General features: G+C 43.4%; 1 protein-coding gene across 1 annotated transcript; it reads left to right on the top strand.

Annotated features, from left to right (window-relative positions):
- Window positions 1-2,391: 2,391 nt before the first annotated feature.
- klf3 (Kruppel like factor 3 (basic)) lies at window positions 2,392-23,893 on the top strand. The gene is given in 7 exon segments (XM_084006390.1): window positions 2,392-2,478; window positions 17,714-17,774; window positions 18,524-18,799; window positions 18,801-19,068; window positions 19,454-19,583; window positions 21,672-21,838; window positions 21,947-23,893. Coding segments are annotated over 6 exon segments (1,065 nt in total). The 5' UTR covers window positions 2,392-2,478; window positions 17,714-17,732; the 3' UTR covers window positions 22,129-23,893.
- The last annotated feature ends 225 nt before the right edge of the window (window positions 23,894-24,118 follow it).

Below are 24,118 nucleotides of genomic sequence, written 5' to 3'. Positions count from 1 at the left end.
GAGTGTCTCATTCAATCTGACAGGATCAAGTGAAATATGTTGATATCTCAAAGGTTTTATATCTGTCTTTCAGGATCTACTTATTCTGGTTTTCTGATCATTTGGCAGCATGAAGCCTTCATTTTCAGTTGGTTTGTTTCCATAAAGCAAATTCAACATGGATCAAACTCTGTTACTATGGTAATTCATGCTGGGAAACTAACGTGGTCTGAGCAGGTTAACTGTCAGGCTAAGCCGGAGTTGTTCTAAACGGTCTGTTATATACAGTATATATACATACTGTTTATATCTATATCTATCTATATATATATCTATATATATATATATATATATATATATATATATATATGTAGTAATGATTGCAAGGTTGGAATGTTGTAAATTCAGATCAGAGTGATTAAGATTTAATATAGTGCACCTGAAAAAAGGCGTGACTGTACGTTTGCAGCAGCAGCTGTCAGAGGAATAAACCAGTCATGTTTTCATTTAATTTGTTTTGAGGAGCCTGCGGTTCCAGTGAAAGCTTACCTGGCACGTTCATTCTGTCAGTCTTTCTGACTACCATGGAACTAGGTTTTGTACTGCTCCTTGTTGCCATTGGTTCCCTTTTCAGTGAAGTCTGATTGTATAGAAGGCTATGAGGAAATTATCCTACTTCGCACTTAATTTATTATCTCAGTAAACATTGTAAACATGAGTTTATGGTCTCAATCCCTAGTTTGAAGTCTTCTTCAAAACAGCATGATGTTCATTCAGTAAAGTATGGTCCATTTAGAGTCAAATACACAGTAAAGCAGGGTGTGCTTTCAGGGGGGGCTACCTGAATTATGAAGCTAACTTTGTCAACAACTTCACACCAGAATCCAGATGGATCCAGATCCAGTAAGGTTGCTGCTCTGGGTGCCCCCCTGCTGCTTGTGTTCATCAGATCCATCCGTTGGTCACTTCCTTCGCTGGTTGCAAAAGGCTTCCAAACCGTAGTCAACGAACCAATGGGTGATGTCACAATGACCCCGTCCACTTCTTATATACAGTCCATGGTGCACACTCAATCATCTCGACTAGTTTAACCTGACTCAATATATATTCCGATCTGCTTTAGCCCGGCCTGATGTTTTTGGTTCATTCAAGTCAGGTTTGGCCACTTTTCCTTCCTTGCTTTATGGCGGTCTCCTGTTTTGCAGTTTATGATGTATTTTGTGTATAAGTGTAAGTCATGAGCGAATACACATATTCATAGAGCCTGATGAGAAGCAATGCTTTGTTTTCGCTTCTTGTCATTCTCTCAGTGGTGCAAAGGTAGTCACGCTAGAAAAACAGCTACATGAATGCGTGTGAGAGCCTGCGTACACATCAATCACCAGTTGGCTGTGAGGGAGTGGCAGGGAGGTTCAGTTACCTGCCCAAACCACAGCTGACTCTCCCACATCATTGTTTGGTGTGCCAGAACATCCGTTACAGGGAGAGATTCATTCCCTGTGTTTGTTTGTGTGTTGGTCCACTACTCGGGTCCTGGCTGAAATATCTCTACATCTATTGGATGCATTGGCAGGCCATTTTATACAGACATTCGTGGTCCCCAGAGGATGAATCCCAAAGATGTTGATGATCCCTGAGCTCGCTTCTTGCACCGCCACAAGGTTCACATTTGTGGTTTTTAGTGGGATATCTCAACATCAGATGGATTTGCATGAAACTTGGTTCAGATGTCCGTTTCCCCCTAAGGATGAATTTTCTTCTGTGATCCTCTGACTTTTCATCAGGCAAAATGTTTAATTATTGTTCACTGCTGATTTGCAGCATTTTATTTCGTCTGTTTGTAATCGTAGATCAGAAAACCATCTGTTTCCCATCATGCACTGAGACTTGATAGTCAGTGGAGAGCAACAATGTCACATTGTTCTGAGAGATTATTGTAACCAAGATTATGCCACCGCAAGTTGGGGGGAAACCAAATGTTTTAACCAACATTGAGTGTGTGTTGATCACCGGTGATTGACTCTGCAGGCCTACTTCTGTTTATTGACAGAATCACATTATATTTAAACATCAAATTATTGAGTTTTGAAACTGGGGAAATATACAAGAACTAAATATTTGGAAAAGTGGAAATAATTCCAAAGCTGGAAAGATCCGACTGATTTAGACTGAAATGCACCTTTAAAAGGTGACATTTGCAGCAGCCTCTGTTATCGGAGGAATCATCGCGTCTTCATTCCATTTGTTTTGTGGAGCCTGTGGTTCCAGTGAAATCTTACCTCAGATCTGCATTCTGTCAGTCTTACTGCCTACCATGGAACTACGTTTCCTCCCCACCTTGTTATGTATTGCCTCTTGTTACCATTGGTTCTCTCTAAACAACCATCAGCCTCGAGCCATGGCTGGTGTATTGTGTGTTTTGTGCCTATGCAGAGATATAACCATAGAAATGCCAACAAACTCAAATTCTTCATCACTGTTGTGAATCTGCTGCAGTAGGTAAGACTCCTCCAATCTTATCGAACAATAATCTGATCTGTGAATTCAGCGCCGCTGTAAGTGTGAATATAATTTGTTTCCGGAAACATCCATGAATCAAGAGAAACAACTGAAACACTTCAGTCCTGTGCCAACAGAATATTATCCCGGAGATTCAAGAGAGCGTGTGATAGTTTCTCATGTTGGGTGTGTCCTGCCTGGAGCAGTCAGTCAGTGTTGGTATGTGTGACGAGGTGCTTTTAGGAAATGTATGTATCTCAGTTCAACTATAGTCTCAGCAATTCAGGCAAGCAATGTAGTTGCATTTTGAGTTTTGTGTTAAAAATGTCATCCATTCCTGATATTTTAATAATAGGGATGATTTTATTTATTTATTTATTTTTATAAGCTAAGATGACCAGGCAGTCCAAAGCTGAATAAGTCATAACAAAGCAAGTAGTTCGATGAGAAAATGTAACTATAGATTAAACAGTTTTATATATGAACTGGAGCCTGAACACATGAACTTTACAAAACTTTGCGACAAAATCTTAAGATCACTAAGTAATTCATGTATTACTTAGGCTGGAATAAAGACAATAATGAGAATCACAGTTCTACAAGAGAGAGGAAATATTCAATAATATTAATTATTTTCTTAAATTCTGAACTGATGTATTTATGGCTGTTGCTTTAGCATTTTACAATAATTTAAGCTGAAGAAAACATGATAATATACTAACCCTGGATCATTTTTCATTAGATTCAAATTATGTTTCCAGATAACAAGACTTACAATTACAATGTGTTTTGTCCCAGTCTGGCTCATAAACTGGACAAAACTGGGAGCACAGACGAGGGGTTGCAGTATAAAAATGAATCATTTATTTACAAAAATAGACTCTATGTACAAAAAGTTGTAGATCTACAAGGCTAAGTAGTAAGTACTAAGTAAGTAGTGAGTACTAAGTAAGTAGTAAGTACTAAGGCTAAATAGTAATCAGTCCCAAAGCCCTTGCCAGCATTTGGCCAGCATCAGGGTAGAGAGAGAGGGAGAAGACTGGCAGCTCTGCAGACCTACACCGGGTGAGAAAGAGAGGGACACCTGGTGCCCTGTTGGAACTCTGCACCCCATGAGGGGCAACACGGCAACCCCACTGGGGCGGGACAGTATATTCTCACCATGTGTGGAAGCTTATATCTTGCATTTCTAACATAAAATGTATACTCTCAAGTTGGGGCTAATCATCATTGCCATCATAAATAGTAACAATAACAATGGTTTCTAGATCACTCTTCCAATCCCAAGTTACACAGTGCTTCACACAATGCAACCAATTCAAATCAACTAATCCTCAAAGCAAGTATCATCTCTGAAATGAGTAAATAACACCCTGCATGTTCTCAGCAGCGACTGGTTCTGCGGTGACACCATCACGACATTATGATGGCAGAGATAGATTCAGTCCATTGGTTAGAAGATGTGAGCCTGAATGCATTCCTGCACTTCCTTTCAGGGTCAAACATGTCATCATTTAAAGTGACAGCAGCACAAGCAGGAAGTGCCATTATCTCTACACAGATAATTCACTCTCTTCGGACATTTTAAGTTGGTTATTCTTCCGTTTTCTGTGTCAATAAATGGGCACAATGTGAGCAAAACAGCATCTAATGTAATAAAAGACACTTTAAACTTTATTGATGCAGCAGTTCAGCATTTTTGCCATCGCCATCTTGGATTTTGTCCGTCACCATCGTGGAGTTTTGCATCCAGTAAAAGAAAGTGACCATATTTGGTGGATCTATGAGTAGTCTACAGTTAGTCTTATATATTAAAGTGCTTTGGTTGCCTTTTGTAAGTTATTTCAGGGTACAATGAGTTTGAATAGCAACAAAACTTTTCAATACTTTTCATATAGATCTATAGTATAGATTCTATAGTATCTGTAATTGTGGCCCTAGGCCCTGTGAAAAACACCAGGAGTGGAAATCGGGGTAAAATCGGCCCCCGGGAACCAGACTGTGGGTTTGTTTCAGTGTAGTTGTGACCACAACTATGTCATACGGGTGTTTTGTTCAGGAGCCATAATGTTGAATGTAAAGTAGTTTGTATGCAGCTCTCGTGACAGCTGCAAGCAGCCACGCCGCAGGCCAAGCATCCGGCCCGCTCTGATAGGCGTGTTTGAGCAGGCGCTACAGTAGAACCAACAATACTCCAATTCCAGCTTCTGAATTAGGAAGATTCGCTGCTTTTCTTCCCGTTCACCTTTGGCTTTTGGTTTGACAAAACATGACATTTGACAGGACGTTTGATGATGTAAGAAACCGTGATGTTTATCAATTAATCATGAAAACGGTCGTTAGTTGCAGACCTTATTGTTTTGATAGGTGGTTTTGTGTGCATGCACTCTGAAAGGAGAAAACATTTTTTGTGTTTTGGGCTTTCTTCAAAATAATGTGTATATTTCACTTCTTCTAGTGTAGTTAACTCATAAGAATAATCTTACATTTAGAATTTTTGGGATTCATCGCTCTGGAACAACCACATGCCTTGCTCATCACCTCCCCCCCTTCAGGGACAGATTTTAGTATTTGCATTGTGTCTGTACAGAAAGTTGTGTGTGTGTGTGTGTGTGTGTGTAGAGGTGTGTATGTGGGTGGGTGCCTGTCTGTCTCTTTAAGTTGTGTGTGTAAAGCCACCGCCTTCACCTGCAGCTAAACTAGACATTTAGAAACGGTGCTCCGCCCTCTACGACCACACTACACACACGCACACACTGCACACACACACACACACACACTGCACACACACACACACACACACACACACACAGACACACACACACACACACACAGACACACACACACACACACCGCACACACACGCACACACACACACACAGACACACACACACACACAGACACACCGCACACACACGCACAAACAGACACACACACACACAGACATACATATGCATACACACACACACACACACACACACACACACAGACACGAACACACACACACATGCATACACACACACACAGACACGCACATGCATACACTCGCATGCATACACACACACACACACACACACACATGCATACACACACGCACATGCACACACACACAGACACACACACACACACACATTATACCATTCATTATTTCCCTTCTCATTCACTGAAAGGAGCTGCTGCTGTTGTGTTGGATAACGCAGTGTGATGTAATAGGTCAGTCAAGATGAATAACTATTAACAATAGAATCTATGATACCGGCAATACTAATGACGATAATAACATTAAATAATAGTTCTAATTACGATTAATTATGACTGTAATGGTTGGCTAATTGGAGACTGGAAACCACCTTCATCGTTGTCAAGTTTCAAGCGCTCGTCATTACGTTTGTGATTGAGGTTTCAGCACCGTGATGCAGCAGGTGTGGCTCTGTGAGCAGGATTACAGCATCGCTACAGGGGAATTCTGTTTCATGAATGATAAATCTATCTGTCTTCCCCATAGTGGCACCGTGACGGAGACTTGTTGATTTAGAGTGAAATATCTCAACATCTATCAGCAGAATTGACAAGGAATTCTCTACAAATATTCACGTCCCCTTCAGGAAGAATTGTACTAACTCAATTGGTACTTTGGTTTATGATTATACCTGCAAAACTAAAAACTTTGTGTTTAGTGCTAATATTACTGCAAAGTAAGATGGTGAACATGGTAGACATCAGAATGGCAGAATGCAGCTGCAGGACACTGGGACTGCTTCACCCCAGCATTTCATCCAAAAAACGCTTTGAGTGCTTTTATAATGTTTCTATGATAACAATATATTGACAAAATGTCACTACTCTCACCATATGCTAGAGCAGCATCACCCCTTAGCCTTTGTTATCTATTTGTTTTTTCATCGTGAGCACCAACCGGAGGACGTCTGCTTCATACGGATCTGCCGGTTGGAGCGAGGACGATCCATCAGAGGCTACAAGCACAACACTCAGCAGCAGCATTCAGTGCCTGTTCAATTTGCTGCCACTAATTGGCTTTTTGTTCTTGTTATCTGACGGACGTCACCAAAATACGCCTCTCCTCTTTCTACAGTGACGTCACCAGCGTTTTTCTGAAAAGTTCACAGATCTTCAACTGAAGCCCTCGTTGCAAACACATGAAGGCGGAGCGCTGAGAAACTGTCAACATGTTAGCATTCTGACGTTTAGCATTTAGCTCAAAGCACTTCACAGAGACACGCGTATAATTGAGTCATGGCTTTCACCAACATATACAAATGTAGCATTTTCTTTTTATGGCTGCAACAAAACAAAAAACAGCAAATGCATGTACTCATTTGACTATATATATATAGCGTGCGTGTATATAAGAAAAAAAAAATATATATATTTTTTTCTTATATATACAGTATATATATATATATATATATATATATATATATATATATTCTGTATATAAAAATATATATATATAGATATAATTATTTGTATTTGCTGAATTAGTTTGTATCACTGGTGTTTAATTTCCCAGAGCGTCTCTCCGTTATCTGATCACATAAGGCCTCAGGGTGTTGTCAGGACACGTGACCTTTGCTCTCCCTATTATTAATTGCTGTTAACTTGAGTGATCCAGAAACTGAAACTATTGTGATCGGTTAATGATCTAGGATGTAAATGGTCAGGTGAGGACACTGAGGTCGTTCTCAGTATTGTTTCAGAGAATTTAGAGGAAGGTTTGCAACTATGATATCACTTTTATCTGACTTTATTTCTCTTTATCTGACTTTTTACCAACTGATTTTTTAAATATAAGAACCTTGGGAAGCAACTGCATCATTTCATCAAATGTTTTTATGTAGAAATAACTGTTATTATAATAATAATAATAATAATAATAATAATAATAATAATAACTATGTTATTACATATGTAATTATGCTTAGCAAAATGTTGTTTAATCCAATGTAGAGAACCAATACAGTCTTGTCAGAATGTCAGCCATAATATTGGACAAACCATACAATTATTCAGCTCTTATAAATAAGAAATGAAAAGTTCAACTATGCCTTTTGAAAGTGTTTGAGACTGGAGGGTGCACTGAGAGGTCACAGACTCTCCATCTCAGTATTTCCTATACTCTGGATACGGCTCTGTCAAAAGCTGATGTGTGAGCGTGCACAAGCCGAGCAGCAACTCATGATGTTCTCTGGAACAACAGCTTAAAAGTGGTTTTGACACAAAATCCCTTCATGACTAAATGGCATCAAAATGAGTACGTGTGAAGTTGTTTTGAACAATGTCTGCTGAGCTCAATGTGCTGACAAGTTAAGCTCTTCTAATTTAACATAACACACACACACACACTTGCATGTGCACACACACAGAAGAACGTTTCCATAGCTCATTTCAGCATGAACATCGTCTGCAGGATGTCTACTTGCAGATACAGCGTATGATATATAGGCAACCTGGTGAATCCTGGTGAGAAAGCACCATCAGTCAGCCCTCATCATGCAGGTATGCAGTAATGCATGACAGGGAGAATGTGGAGCTCAGCAGCAGCATTAAACAGGTGTGGCAAGAAGGAGGACTTGCTATAATTTGAATGGAAAGAAAAAAGTAGGAGAGGTGGATTGAATTTCATATTTGCTGCACAAAGTATTAAAAAATTACTCTTAACCAACATTTTTCCAGAGAAAATGTCCCAGTAACTTCAGATAATCTCCGTCTCTCTCTGGGATGGAAAACTGTACCAGATGTTTGCCATCCTTGCCAGCTTAATATCTACCTAGTTCGGTCCAAATTAGATGCTTTGGTTTCGATCAATGTGATGGAAAGACAGAGATGAAGAAAGAAACAACAGAAATGGAGCGTTCGTAGCTGTTTGGTAATTTCCTGGCTCCAAATGGTGGAGAAATCTTGCAAATAAAAACCTTGGCCATGCCTTAATGTGTGTGTGTGTGTGTGTGTGTGTGTGTGTGTGTGTGTGTGTGTGTGTGTGTGTGTGTGTGTGTGTGTGTGTGTGTGTGTGTGTGTGTGTGTGCGTGCGTGCGCGTGTCTGCGTGTGTGTTTGCATTGGGAGTGTGGCACGTTTTGGAATAAAACAGTACAGTGTTTTTTGTCCAACTCATCCTTGGTAGGTGTGGATGTGATGTTTGTATCAGTGATGGAAAGCAAAGATTAAGAAGAAATATCAGACATCAGAAGGTGTTAATAATGTGTCATGTGTGTCAAGTCCCAAAGAGTGTCAGATAAGTGATAAACACTTCTAAAACTTAGCTTGCCAAATGCTAGCCTACCACACAAGAGGACCTATTTTCATGTGAATTCTTCCTCCGTCCTTAAGTTCACGGTGTGTCGTGGGTTCAGGCACATCTGGTTCTCCCTGACTCACTTTTGACACAGAAACATAGTTACAGCGACTGATCCGACCCGACCAGCCCTCCGCCACGCTCCCACCCTGCTCTGTACGACATCGCCCCGTCTCATGCTCCACTTCCCATGCAGACAAAGCCAGCTAAGCCTAAGCGGATGTGTGTTTTGACTTGAAAGTCTTACACCTATACTAGTATAGAAACCATCCATGAAATAACAGCTGTCATATCACCGCTGCCTTGTTTCAACAGCCACATCTGCAACGGCACCCAAGCAGGGCCTCACTTTGCTGCTCAGAGAGGAGGGCATGGCTGTAATGACAGATACCACCACGTGCATGTGTGTGCATGTTTGTGTGTGCTGTACTGAGCATATATATATATATATATATATATATATATATATATAAACTACAGCAGGAGAGCTTTGTTATGCTTACAGTTTGCTATGGCCCGTTGCCAGAGACATAACAAGAATCACGGTTCACAAGAATTATGTTTGAGGAATTCTGATGAAAGATCTTAGTGTTTGTTGATTTATCAGTTGGCAGGTGTCTTAGGGAAATAATGATGATGGTGTATTATTACTACTTGTATAAAATGTTAAAATGTATCAGTTCCTGGGGGCAAATTCACAAACTACCTTGTAGTTTAAAGGCCAACGACCAGCTTCAACATTACCGTTGCTGACAGAACTAACTGCCCCTGAAAGGGAACTGGAGGGCCGGTTGTTTGCTGCTATATTAATGTTCAGAACTGTAACCCTTTTAGATCACATCCTTATTGTGCACCAATTTAACGATAACAAAATTACGTTCTGATCCTCTTATGGACATGGATGTGTGTGCTGATATTGTTACCCCCTCTCTTTCAGATGTTTTTATTTAATTATGATTTTGTTACATTTATACAATTTATCTTCTAATCTCATATTTTCTTACAATATTTTGTTTTTATTATTATCTTATAATTTTCTCCATACACCGTATTTTGTTCAAGGTTTGTTAAATGATAATTAGAAATAAGCAAAAATAACGACATGTTCTAATAACATAATGATAATAATAATTATCATTTAAAATGAGAAAAAGGAATTTATTTTTTGTCATTTTATTTCTACATTGTTAAATAGGTGCACAATGTGACCGAAAATGGTTAAAAGAGGCATTTTTCATTTCAGCATTCGAGCACTGTACTTCTCCCACCGCTGTTGTCTCCAAACTTGAAAAGAAAATTGCGACACACACAGACACACACACACACACACACGCGCGAAGTGGCCCACCCCTCCCCGGTCCCTCCCTGGTCCCGCCCAGCGGCCCGACCCCGGAGAACAGACCGACAGACCGGATCATGTGACAGCGATAGTTTCTAAACGACAAAGACACACACACGGAGAGACACACGCAGAGGGAGAGAGAGAGAGTTTCGTAACTCGGGGAAGTTTTGTGGAGCCATCGATCAGTGGACTCGTCTTGTTTTTTCTGCGCCTGATGTCAGTGACACCGCGCAGCGCCGAGCGTCGCCTGCGTCACTTTTTCTGCGGACTTTCCTACTGAAACGTGAGAACGCGTAACCCCGTCTGTGATCCCGGGCTAGACCCGCGTCCTCCACCTGAGAAGTAAGTCCTGATCCTCCTGCAGAGCTCCGCGGTGACCCGGCGGCGCGTCGGCCCGCCGGACGCCGCTGAGCGCTGCCTGCGCTCCTAAAGGTCGCTCGGGTTTTTTTCTTTATTATGGCAAAGAAAACATGTTTTCATGGGATCTGTCCGCTTGTGTCTCGGTTTTTAGTGAAAATGTGGAAAATGTGTTGGCCTGGCTGCTAATGATCTTAACAGGGGCTGATAGAAGTGATGTCAGGAAGGCAGCAGTCTATTTATAGCCCTCCGAGCCTTTTATAGAACATAGTGCGGTTTAATTAATGAAAATAAAGACAGTGGTCAAACACGAGCTGCTGAGGGAGAGAGAGAGAGAGAGAGAGAGAGACTGTTACAGTGATGTGGCTCCTCTCCTTTTCAGTGTTAATGACATATATAATCTGCTTTAAAATGGTCTGGATTTAAAGATTTAGTACCGATTTTTAAAACCAATGTGATCAATTAAGAGCATAGTTGGTTTTTTTTCAATTAAGAGATTATTTATCTACTTTCAGAAATGTCAAATAAATAGTTAAGATTACCATATCACTGAAAATGTTGAATTTAAAATAATAGAAAAACATGCTAAAGCAGCATCGTGTCACTTTGGAGAAGAAGAAGTTTTCTGCTTGAACTTCTATTGATATTGCTTTTGATTGATTGGTGGATTGTTGTCAGCTGTGTATGCTGTGTATTGACAGGCGTCAGTAGTTGCAGCCTGATTCGCACACACACACACACACACACACACACACACACACAGAGGAGTATGTGACAGGTGTGTGTGTGTTCAGTCAGTCACACCTTTGTCTCACCTCTGGTTTCACTACATCCTTCATAATACACATCTCTCTCTCTCTCCGTCTCTCTCCCCCCCCCCCCCCTCTCTCTCTCTCTCTCTCTCTCTCTCTCTCTGTGTGTGTCTCTGTCTCTGTCTCTCCCTGTTTCCTGTGCTTTGTTTCAAGGCTGAGGCTTGCGTCACACATTCCACTTGGCATATGAAGCCCTTATCCTGTTTAGAGCCTGGAGAGAGAGAGGGAGAAATAAGGGAGGAGAGCGGGATGTGGATGTGGGGGGTGGATGAGTGGAATGAGGGCGACCTCTCTTTTCTTTCGCTCTCTTTGTCTTACTTTACACTCTTCAGTCTCTCTGGAAACGGTTAAAAAAGATGACCTCTACTTTTTATTCACTTCTTATTTGTTTGTTTACCCCACCCACCCCTACGCCTTTTTTTCCTGAATCAACATGCTGATGTTATCTGGTGGAACAAAATGCACACACACACACACACACACACACACACACACACACACACACACACACACACACACACACACACACACACACTGCTCAAAGGGCATGTCAGAGGGAACATTAGGGCTAAACATTAAACTCCTGGATGCTGAAGAGTTCTCCATTAGAAGTTAAGGGAAGCAGGACACTGTGGTCAACAGACAGCCATAAACGCAGAAAGCTGTAACTCGTTACACAACCCCACATGCGTGCCAGCACACGCGTGTGCCCGTACGGACACGAGCACGGACACACACTTGTGCAGTGCGTCTCTTACGGCTCTTAAACCGCTGGATTGAGCCACTGTGACTCCCCCCCATGTTTGAGGTTCATTGAAGTTTTGTCATAGTTTGGTCGAAACCCACTCTTCGTTTTCTTCCCCGTTTCTGTCTCTGTTCTTTCCACTTCCATTTTAACATAGTTTGGTCAGAGCGGCTGTTTTCTTTTGCCCCTTCTCTCCTTCTCTCCCCCCTCTCTCCGTTCATTCTTCGGGTAGGGAGGTGCAGTATGTGTGGGGAGGGAGGGGGGAGTGTCAGACAGGAAACCGCAGGCCCCCTGCAGCAGCACCCCCCATTTGGCTTCACTCTCCTCCTCCTCCTCCTCCTCCTCCTCCTCCTTCACTTCTTTACACCCCCCGACCCATCACGCAGTGTGGAAATAATAACAGTCAGACTAAACTCTGAGGGCTTCCGCTTCTCCTTCGCTCTTTCTCTCTGGCAGCCTCTCTCGATCTCCCTGTCCTCAGTTGTCTGGAAAGCGTCAAAACGTTGCTCTCTTTGACATGTACGGCTCGAGGTGCATGCACATGTGTGTTTGAGCCTCATGTCAACTCCGGTGTGTCTTTTCAATGTGTGTTTTCTTGTGTGTGATGATGGATCCTGTTTCCTCTAACCCTGCTGACGGCCCCCTCTGGCTTCCCCCCGAGGTCTGCAGGCCTGCAGCCCCGCAGTCTGCTTGGGAGGAGCGGAGGGGGATACGTGTTTATCTGTGTGTGTGTGTGTGGGGGGGGGGGTGGGGGGGGGGGAGAATGAGAGGAGTGAGCTGGCAGCTCAGATGAGGGAATAGGAAGCCAGAATAAGGGGATAGGGGGCTTCAGCAGGGGCCCTTAAAGTGAGAGGAGTCAAAAAGCCATTATCAGGGGAGTCAGGGGGAGGAAGTGAGGTAACGGGTTGAAATTAGGGAGCGAGGAGGTACAGCAGGGGGGGTGGAAGAAGGAGTAAATGCGAGTGAGTGTGGGGCATCAGAAGCATTAAGAGAGGACATCGGAGGTGAGGTCAGAAAAAGGAAAAGTTAAACGCTGGAATATTGGCTCTTCACCTTGATGAGTCATGTAGCCTCATTTGGGATGTTGAGAATAATCTGTGCATTCCCTGAGGGCCGGTAATGGGTACCACGGCGGGAGTCGGGCTCCGGTGTGCTCTGTGAGTCTGTGATCACAGTGACAGTTGTGGCGTAACAGCGCGGCACTGACATGAGGCGAGACAGACGAGGTGAGAGGTGGTAGGTAGATAGGCGGGCGGGCGGGGGGGGGAAAGGGCCGAAGAGAAACGGGGAGTCAGAAGCAGGAAGCTGGAGGCTGCGTGTGTGTGTGTGTGTGTGTGTGTGTCTATTGCGGCGTGTTCTTGGACAAAGCCGTTGTCTGGAGGTTTCTGGTCTCTCTGGTGATCTCATCATCTCCAGCCTGTTGCCATTAGAGGGTGTGCGCGTGCAGCTTGTGTCTGTGTCTGTTTGAGCATGGTGTGCGTGTCTGTAATAATTTAGTCCTTTAGTGATTTAGTGTGTGTATTCTGTTGAGCTAGCAGAAACTTGGTGTGCGGCTGTGAGTGTGTGTATAAATGTGTGTGTGTGTGTGTGTGTGTGTGTGTGTGTGTGTGGTTGAGCCAGTAGCCAGGGACTCCAAGCCACAATATTTTCCCCTTCAGTCATGTTGTTTTATATCATTCACGGAGCGGCAGGGAGAGAGAGAGAGAGAGTGCGGCTCCGATAAACACAGTAGTAAAGAGCGATCGCTGAAGAAGAGGTGTAGAGGAAGATGTGGAGACAGAGCGGGGTGTAGGACGTGTTTGCTGAGTGGGTTGGGGTTGAGTACACAGTAGCTCTACTGACCTAGAAGGACAATATTTGCAGACCACACATGACATTCACAAACACACACCCACATGTAGAGCGCACAGGCAGCGAAGGAGAAACGCTGCAGGTGGGGCGCCTTATTTACCGAGAAGGATGTGATTGTGATTTTTACATCCGAGGGACGTTACCTGGAAATGCAACAGCTGTGTGTTTCACTGTGAATCTGTCAGCGTGAATGGAATGACGACTGCAAGTCACTATCAATCAAGCTGGAGATTAAGATTCACATCGATTTACCGTCGCACAAGTCAAAGACAAGCAGTGAAGCCTCTCAACCGAGAAACGTACACGAGGGAGAACTTAGAATAGTTGCTGCTGGTTAATCAAACGTCTGATGAATCCCGCCGGCTGTGAATGCAACACTCCAACAAGCTCCAGCTGCAGATGGGTCTTCTTCTCGTCGTCGTGGAGACCTTGTGGTTTGGCGGAGGTGTACTGGGGCACACGCTGCGCCGCCAAAATAAATCTCCTTCCTGCGATTGTCTAAATATTGTCTCATTGTATTTATTCGGTTATGATGCAGCCCGAGGGAAAGCTTGTCTTTTTCACCAGGACGGTTTCCCCTCTCACCATCCTGCAGTCACACGTTACTTAATAACCTCCTAACCCTTTCCGTGCATGGTAAACCCAAACCACCTGGGATACACACCTCCATGGAGATTAAAGCAACGTGAATTATCTGCTGCTGCTATGTGACCCAGATCTCTGTCACGATGACTCGCAGATGTCGCCTGCTGAGCTGTACGTGTTTGTGTCAGACTGCTGCGTGACGGAGGATGGTATGTTGCCGTGTTCTCCAAGGATACAAATGTCTACAGGGGGTTGTTCCCGAGCTCAGATAACTGACAAACTAATTCTGGCATGTTTAAGTGCATGGCCATACTATAGCGGTACAAATGAGTGTTCTCAGTAGACACATGTAACTGTAAATCTCCCCCCAGCCCTGCAGCAGGACATTTACATTGTTCAGAGCTGAATGGAGTCACTCATGTCTGAGTCTGAGTTTTTAATGGGTGATTTTGTTCTGTTTTGAACTTGATGTTCTGGTTTAAAGAGTAACTAAACCTCAGAGATTTGTTCTCAAGTGTTGAGCGCTGCAGGTGTTACTTGTTTTTGTTGGCCAGCCCCAGAAGTTAGCATCGCTCTGGTTCCCTCGACAAGAAGTTGAAGTCGACGAGAAGATTTTTGGATTATTGCATAAAATAAGCTCTGTGGCAACACGTTGATGGTACTGGATGAATGATCACCACTTTGATGATTTTGGAAGCCTAAATACAAAAGTAAGACGTTTGTGTTAGGCTATAACAAATTACACCACACTGGCATGAGTACACGAAACAAATCTGTAAAGGCGGACTAGTCTGGTGTGATGGTGATGGTAGTGAAATTAATTTCCAATAAGTTCAGAGGGTTGTCGCTGATTCAAAAAATGTTTTAACTTAATCACAGTTTTTTTAGCAAGTAGAGGATGATGAATCTGGTGCAAAGCAACGTAATCACACTTGGACTCTAAATCAGAAGTAAGTAAGTAAGTAAGACGAAACGACACAGTGCAGAAGGCCGGGCAAAGAATAAGGCCATGATTTAATTTGATTGGCTGCCTGGGCCAAGCGTGACATTGGCCAGCGTTCCACAGGTAAACAACAGTTGTGCGGGCGACATCATCCAGCCTCCAGTTACTGGTGCCCGCACAAAGTTCTAGTTGTTAGTAAATACATTAATAAACACTTAAATCTGCTGTTATGAACTATTTTTTAAATATAATATTGTTGTACACTTCACAATTAACCAAAGTAAATATAAACGGATGAATGAATAACGATGTTTAGTAGTAGCCATGCATGTTGAACCCTGGGCTGGAACCTGTTTTCATGGCGTTTCCTTGTTTGCAAATGTGATTAGCTGTGAGTCAGATACGTGCACTCTTTCAATACCAGAGACACAAGGAGGGGGACTTCCACAATGACCACTGATATTTCAAACCCAAACTCCTCTCTGGGCATTTTGAATCCGTCGTGTCTGTAGTGGAAACTACCTGTACGCTGGTTCTTACTGTTCACTGAACACTCGTTCTTTTGTCCTCGTCCTGTTTCGTGATCCATCTGTTTGGGCTCTTATTGCTCCTTCTGTGTGTGATTCACCATCACAAAAGAACAACTGCTTGACCTCTCGTTGAACTACATTACAATACAAACCCAGATTAGAAAACACACACAGACACACAGACACACACACACACACACACACACACACACACGGGCCCCACCTGACTGCAGTCTCTTTGTTTCTATGGAGCCAGGCAGAGGGTGAGGCTTCAGTCGTCATGTTCACACCCTTCCTGACCCAGCAAGTGAGCATCCTGCTTTCTTATTGGACTGCTCCTCATATGGACTGTGTGTGTGTGTGTGTGTGTGTGTTTGTGCGTGTGTGTGAGCACGCTGTGGGGTGTGATGGCCTCTGTTCTTGCCCATTTGTTAATAATTAAAGGCTAACTTGTCTCCAGACTGTGGACTTTAATCAGTTCACACACACACACACACACACACACACACACACACACACACACACACACACACACACACACACACACACACAATCTCACTCATAAACACACTCCTTGAGGCACAAATGGAGTCATGGCAGCTGCACCTGGCCATTCAAAGCCAAGGTAACTGAAACCACCTTTGAAACCTCACAAGCTTTTGATCCAAACACTTGACAGACCTTAGTGTGTGTGTGTGTGTGTGTGTGTGTGTGTGTGTGTGTGTGTGTGTGTGTGTGTGTGTGTGTGTGTGTGTGTGTGTGTGTGTGTGTGTGTGTGTGTGTGTGTGTGTGTGTGTGTGTGTGTGTGTGTGTGTGTGTGTGTGTGTGTGTGTGAAAAATGAAGTTTGGCTATTGACGGACGTGATTTATTGAAAGTGATGTTGACCGTGCTCTCTCTCACACACACACACGCATGCACAAACACATTTCAGACACCTGTACTTAACTACAGACCCTTGTCTAGCCGTTCTTTCTACTTTTTGTGATTTGTGCTGATTGTGATTTAAAGCTTTTTTTATTCTAAAAAATAATTCCAAAAGAGAAAATAATCTAATTTCTGTTAAGTATTAATGTCACTGTTAAAGATGAAAATAAGACAAATGTTCAGTGTACAATTGCAGGTACAGATACTTCCAGATGGACTATTTGTGGACTATTTGTCCTCTTTACTGCAATACATTTATGTGACAGCTGAAGTACTTTCATATTCATATTTTACATTTAAAAAACCATGACGAGCTTATAGAATACAGCACCTTAATAAAGATGAAACTCCTCACAATAAGCAGAGTCGGGTTGAGCCGTCTCGTCAGGTTTCAGATGTCTATAAGCTGTTGGCTCAGAGACACTTTCTCTAAACCTCTCACATGGTTCCGTTCAAACCAGACATTTGAGGCCCAAAGAGATCAAATATGGCCAAAGAAAAGTCTAAAGAAAGAAATCAAAATGTAGCACAGCCGTGTTGTTTTTTTTTTGCTTCAGACCGCGTTAATCATCTCACGACCCCTGAGATCTAGTTTGTGACCCCTGAGGTTAGGAATCACTGACTGTCAGTCATTGATTTTCTGAAAAACAGTATATATTCAGGAGATAATGTTTTCCTTTTACAGAAGTGTGGTTTTAAAGGTACTTTAATGGAGTTCTTCACCTGTTTCTGTTCTTTAAGTGAAGGATTCGAGTGCTACTCGTAGATATCCTAAATAACTGTGTAAATGTGTATTAAATGTGTGCACTGATGGTTGTGTGTTTGATTTTGTAGGAGCCTGGCCTTTGCAGCCATGCTGATGTATGACTACCCTCTGAAGACAGACATGGAGACGGTAAGGCCTGTGTGTGTGTGTGTGTGTGTGTGTGTGTGTGTGTGTGTGTGTGTGTGTGTGTGTGTGTGTGTGTGTGTGTGTGTGTGTGTGTGTGTGTGTGTGTGTGTGTGTGTGTGTGTGTGTGTAGCTTTGTTTGTACGTGTGTGTGTGTAGCTTTGTTTGTACGTGTGTGTGTGTGTGTATGCAGCTTTGTTTGTACGTGTGTGTGTGTGTGTATGCAGCTTTGTTTGTACGTGTGTGTGTTCTCGTCATGGCCAAACATGTTTTTGATGCCGTACATTGACTCTGACCGACACACACACACACACACACACACACACACACACACACACCTCCTGCCACGGGTCTAGACAGACTGGTTCCCACATTCCAGACCCTCCTGGACAAACAGGCTGTATGGTGGATATTTGCATACAATGAGCACAAACACTGCCAGGCAGCAGGCTAATGAACACACACACACACACACACACACACACACACACACACACACACACACACACACACACACACACACACACAGTACTCTGAGACGGTTATTTGCAAACAAAGCTGAACGTTTCTTGGCCGCTGTAGTTGTTTGTGTGGCAGAAACATGTTTTCCGTGTTATTCAGCGCCAAACGGAAATTTGTAACTGCTCTTTTGTCCCCCTTCACTGCTTCCTTCTTCTACATCCTCTCTCTCTCTCTCTCTCTCTCTCTCTCTCTCTCTCTCTCTCTCTCTCTCTCTCTCTCTCCCCCCCTCGCAGTCATTCTTCTCTTCGTTAGTGAAAACCCCGGAGCAGTATGGAGTGATCTTCTCCCATCCCGCCCACATCTACCACCCCACACACATGCCCGGCTTCACCCAGTCCCACAGCCCCAGCCACCACACACACACCCAGCTGGAGCCGGTGGACCTGTCGGTCAGCAAGCGTTCCTCCTCCACCTCCTCCTCCTCCTCCCCTCCCTGTTCCTCCGCCTCCTCCCCGGCCTCCTCACGCAGCTCCCCGCCCTCCCCCTACAGCTCGGCGAGCCGCGCCTCCCCCCCGCTGCTCCACCCCCCACTCCCAGCTGCGCTCCTCGCCCTCCCACGCTCTCCCGCCCACTCCCTCACTTCCTTACCCCACCATGGTGGCTCCTCTGATCAGTTCCGGGTCCGGAGTCATCCAGGGGTCAGGGGTCATGGTGTCCCCGGTCATGGTGCCCCTGTCGGTCCTGTACCCCTCGCCTCTCCACCTCCATCAGTCGATAATGGTGAGCCAATCTGTTGCCGGTGACGACGACCACCATCGAAGCAGGGAGCACAAGAAAGGTGAAACCTCAGTTATTGTTGCATTCAATTCATTTTCTATTTCTACTCGTGGTAGTTCCATTGATTTGAGTTTTATTAACGTGATATACTATGTGTGTTTCTTGAATCTCATGTCTTTGATGCACACAGAGATGCAGACATAACTGACAGATCTATTTGAATCGTAGTGTGTTTGTAATGTCCTCTGTAGGGCATGAAGGCAAAGAATGGCTAAATATATTTAACTTTATTTATGTCTTATATATGTTACATCTGAGGTACAAATAATAGTGGGTGTAAAAGAAAATTACATTTAAAGTGAAAGTTAGACAAACCTGCATGAAATACAATGACAATGTGAATAAATCATGATTATGCCACTGACTGGCAATGTATGTCTACCCAGTTCACTGTGGCGACGCCCACGATCTGCTGCACAAGCCAATCAAGACGGAGCCTCGCTCTGAGCTCGTTAATGACCTTCATAGCAGCCACGAGATGAAATCATCAGTCATCAGGATACCGCACGAATACGGGTGAGACACAAACTTTGACAGAACGTTTCACTACCTGCTGCAGTGTGTTGTGTTCAGAGGATTCGCTGGAAGCTTTTTTTTTAAAAAAGGTCCTGTGATTGCTTGAATTACCAAAAAGAAGTAATTACATCCGGAAATGTCTAAGAATGTGACCATTCAGTATATGTGAGTGTACAAAGGGACATTTTGAATGCAGAATACTTATAACTTATAAATAAATACATGCGTACAATATACTTACTAGTACTTACACTTATTTTGTAGTGAAATGAATATGCGATGAATAATTACATTAGTGCTCAGTACATTGATTCTTGTCCATAAGTAGAGGATAATGGCGTCTCCCTGCGGCGTGTGCTCGTGTTCTTTCTAACTGACTGTCCGATCTCTTTCCTGTCAACTCTCTGCTATCTCATAAATGCAAAAAAAAAAACCTCTCCAAGCTCCGTTTCCTCTTTTTGTGGCGGCAGTGGGAATGTGGCTGAGCGGAAGTGAAATGAGAGCAGCTAAAAGACACAGGACCAGTAACACAACAACTCTGACTCTAATGTACGCCGGGCGTGTCAGACTCCCTCATTCCACCGTGGCGTCTTCCATTCTCTCATTTCCAGTCTTCGTCCGGCGGTCACGCCTCTCGTCGCGGCTCCTCGGTGCTTTCCAGCCAGCCGGACAAGTTCAGCTCGGCCAACTTGATCTTGCCACCTTCCACCTCTCCTCCCATCCCTCCTGTCTTTCTCCTCCCCTCCTCCCCTCCACTTCCTTATTTTTTTAGCGCTCATTGTCTGGCATCTCCCACTCTTTCTCCCCCTCCTCATCCCTTCCTGCTTCCTCCTCCTCCTCCTCCTCCTACTCACCTCCCATCGTCATCTGTTTTGGTTCCCACTGGTTCTTCTCCTTACAAAATAACGGCTTTTCCCCTCAAAGAAATAATTGCACGTCGGTTCTACATGTATTAGTCATGGAATGCTGCCAGTCGGTTCTTGCTTGTGTGCGTGTGAGTCCTTCGCTGGAGTTGTCAGGGTGGTTACCATCACGGGCCGTCGTTGCCCTCGATGACCGGGGAATAATTGGACCCTGAAGGGGGAAAAAGTTTACATCTGTCATCCGCTCTCCTCTCCAAACTCAATGTAAATATATAGATATACTTTATATGGTTAATAAGTTTAAGTTTGCTCAGTGTGTAAACTTGCGCTCTCTCTCTCTCTCTCTCTCTCTCTCTCTCTCTCTCTCTCTCTCTCTCTCTCTCTCTCTCTCTCTCTCTCTCTCTCTCTCTCTCTCTGTGTGTGTGTGTGTGTGTGTGTGTGTGTGTGTGTGTGTGTGTGTGTGTGTGTGTGTGTGTGTGTGTGTGTGTGTGTGTGTGTGTCCCCGTCCCCGTCCCCGTCCCCGTCCCCGTCCGGGGATTTTCTGCACATTCCTTTACGCAGAACTGATCTGTGAGGGATTCATATTTCAACACTCGACACCTGCTCCCAAATGCCACTCACACACGCACACTCTTTAATGAAGGTGCAGACAGACAACTCCTTCGTGTTTTGTTTCTGGACTGTAAAACGCTTGAAAATGTCACGTTTCTCCACCAATGTTTTTTTTTAAATCCTGTTCTGTAATCGCTGCGTGGAATCTAATGTTGTACTTTTGCACAAAAAAGCTTTCCCACACAAGGCACTGAGTATTGGAAACTTAATCTTGGAATCGGATAAGAGTCTGGACAAAGCGTTGCAAACTTACATCTACAATTACATAATTTTTCAACTTCTAGATGTTATTTTTCCTAATTTTCAGCTGCATGTCAGCATTTATGTCATCATATTCCGATGATTGAATCATTGAACGGTTCAATGAAGACGTGAGAGACGGCGCTGACAGCACAAAGCAAAGGCGTGGTCGGCTGGGAAAAGGGCGGGAGGTGTTTTTCAACTTCCTGACTGGTGAAGTTGTTATTGCGTCTGTGCAACCGAATTAAATTAGATTAGATTTCAACATCATGAAGGAGGTGGTTAGTTTTGCATGACACTGACTCCCTCTCCTGGTCAAATCAGATAAAGCAAGGAGCTCTAACCAATCCTCTCCTCTCTGTGCTCCTCTTAGGTGCAACAACCCATCAGTAATAGTTCACCCGGGCATGAAGCATCCTCTCCCCGCTGAGTCTCCTGACACACTGAAAAAGCGGCGAATTCACCGCTGTGACTTCAACGGCTGCAACAAAGTGTACACCAAGAGCTCCCACCTCAAAGCACATCGCAGGACACACACCGGTGAGTGTTGATGCACACACAAGCAATCAGCGCCATCTTTTACAAGCCTTTCCCGCTGACCGTCTTCTCATTTCTTCTCATTTCTTCTCATTTCTCCTCCCTGTGTAGGTGAGAAGCCCTACAAGTGCATGTGGGAAGGCTGCACGTGGAAGTTCGCCCGTTCAGATGAGCTGACGAGACACTTCCGCAAGCACACAGGAGTCAAACCGTTCCAGTGCCCCGACTGTGAACGCAGCTTCTCCCGTTCTGACCACCTGGCTTTGCACAAGAAGCGCCACCTCCTGGTGTGAAACCCTCCGAAACCAGGCAGCTTGAAAGAATCTCGGTGCTGGTTTCAACGTTGGACTGTACCACTTTGACTTGAGGGGGGGAGGGGGGATTTTAAAGAGTTGGCCTTACACGTTGGACTCCGACAGGGAGTTTGGGAATGATCCTCAGGGTGCAACTTAAGACCCTTTCACCTCATTAGCTTATTAATTAGCTGGTGTTAGCCTATTAATCATGTAACCGTCACATCCGTCTGCAGATTTATCATCAGCAAATATTGAAATAGAAAATAATGTCTGATCAGCTGTGGTGGGTCCAGACACTTTTTCAAAAGAGGCTGCAGCATCTCAGCTGGCCTGAGAGCAGCGCCCTCTTGCAGCCACAGAACCAAACTGCATCGACGCACGCTCTGTTGAAGCCACATCCAACATGCTCACGTTTCTTCTTCTGTTTTTTTTTTTACATCAGCTGTCCTTTCTCCGCATGCATTCATGTAAATATTGTGGACTTAAACACACACAAACACATATTATTTGCAGGCTAGGCCAATATAATGTGAAACTCCAGAATGTATCATATCACACCTACTGTGCATTGTGTTCTACATAATTCAGCTTCCTGTCATCAGCACAGCTACCTGTGACATAACGCTAACGCTAATCCTCCTTCATGGACCGCCACATCAAAACACCACACACCTCATCTGCCTCTATAAGCTTACATCATGAAGTGACTTAATGAAAACAAACAGGTAGCTTCTGCTCGCTTTCTCTTGTACATACATGCACATGTTTAACGGCACACACGGCATCAAACATGCACTTAATAAAAGCAGCCTCAGTCCGGTGAGCTTTTGGTATTTGGGTTTAAAAAAAAGAGGGAGACCGCGGGTCTCCTTCAATGTTGGAGTGAAGTGTTTTTTATGTGTTCATTCAGAAATGTGAACGTTCCTGCACAGGGGCATTATTGTGTTAGTGAGGAAAAGACACCACTTTGTTTGGTTTAAGGGTAGAAGCAATGATATATCAAGTTTATGTATCTATATGGACCATTGTTTGGTTTGAGATGTGACACAATGGTAGCCTTTTTTATTGTATGACACATTTATATGGGAAAAATACAGAGTGCAAACCAGGGAAACTTGCTCTTTCATTTTTGTTTATTCGATAGCAGATGAGGTTTATTCCAGCTCGCCGCACAGAAAATGTCATTTCAAAGAAAAAAAAAATTATTCAAAAATTTTCTTAAGAGAAGGTCATAAGATATATTCTTCTACTGCGCCAACACAGAGCACAACTCTGGTATTCCACAGCTTCTGGAGAAGAAAATATTTTGTGCATAGCGCCTTGTACATCTCCAATGTGCACTTTATATATACATTTTTTTATATATATATATATATATATATATAGACATATAAATATATCTAAAACATTCCCAAAGCCAAACATGTTGGAATTGCATCAGTTCTTCTAGTCAAACATCTGCTGGTCAGTTTGACCAGAAACATTGAACAGGTGTCTTGGTTTGTAATTTTCTAATCTTGTATGTCAGAAGAAAGTGTGAACCTTTCTTTTACTCACATGTGTACACACACACACACACACACACACACACACACACACACACACACACACACACACACACACACACACACACACACACACTCTGAATGTAGCGGCTCAACTGATCTGCATTTTTGCCTCTGGATATTCTTTGCAGTTTGTGCTTGTACATGTCTTTGTATTTCTGCAAATATATGTTGTAATATATATGTTGTAATATATATGTATATGTATATGTATATATATATATATATATATATATATATTACAATTGATTATTGGACTGAAAGGGCAATTAAAGGTTTTTATTAAGCATGATTTTGATACTCTTGTAATAATGGATATTATACATTTCTATAATTTTCTGTCTATAATAAACCCTATCTTTTTAATCTAAACGTTGGCAATTCAAAGGGAACATGTTAAACTGTGAACATATAAGTGTACA

Source organism: Eutrigla gurnardus, assembly GCF_963514095.1.
Source record: "Eutrigla gurnardus genome assembly, chromosome: 3".
In the NCBI taxonomy this organism is placed as follows: Eukaryota; Metazoa; Chordata; class Actinopteri; order Perciformes; family Triglidae; genus Eutrigla; species Eutrigla gurnardus.
The sequence above is the reverse complement of the archived record's forward strand: the minus strand, read 5'-3'. Positions and strand labels throughout refer to the sequence as shown.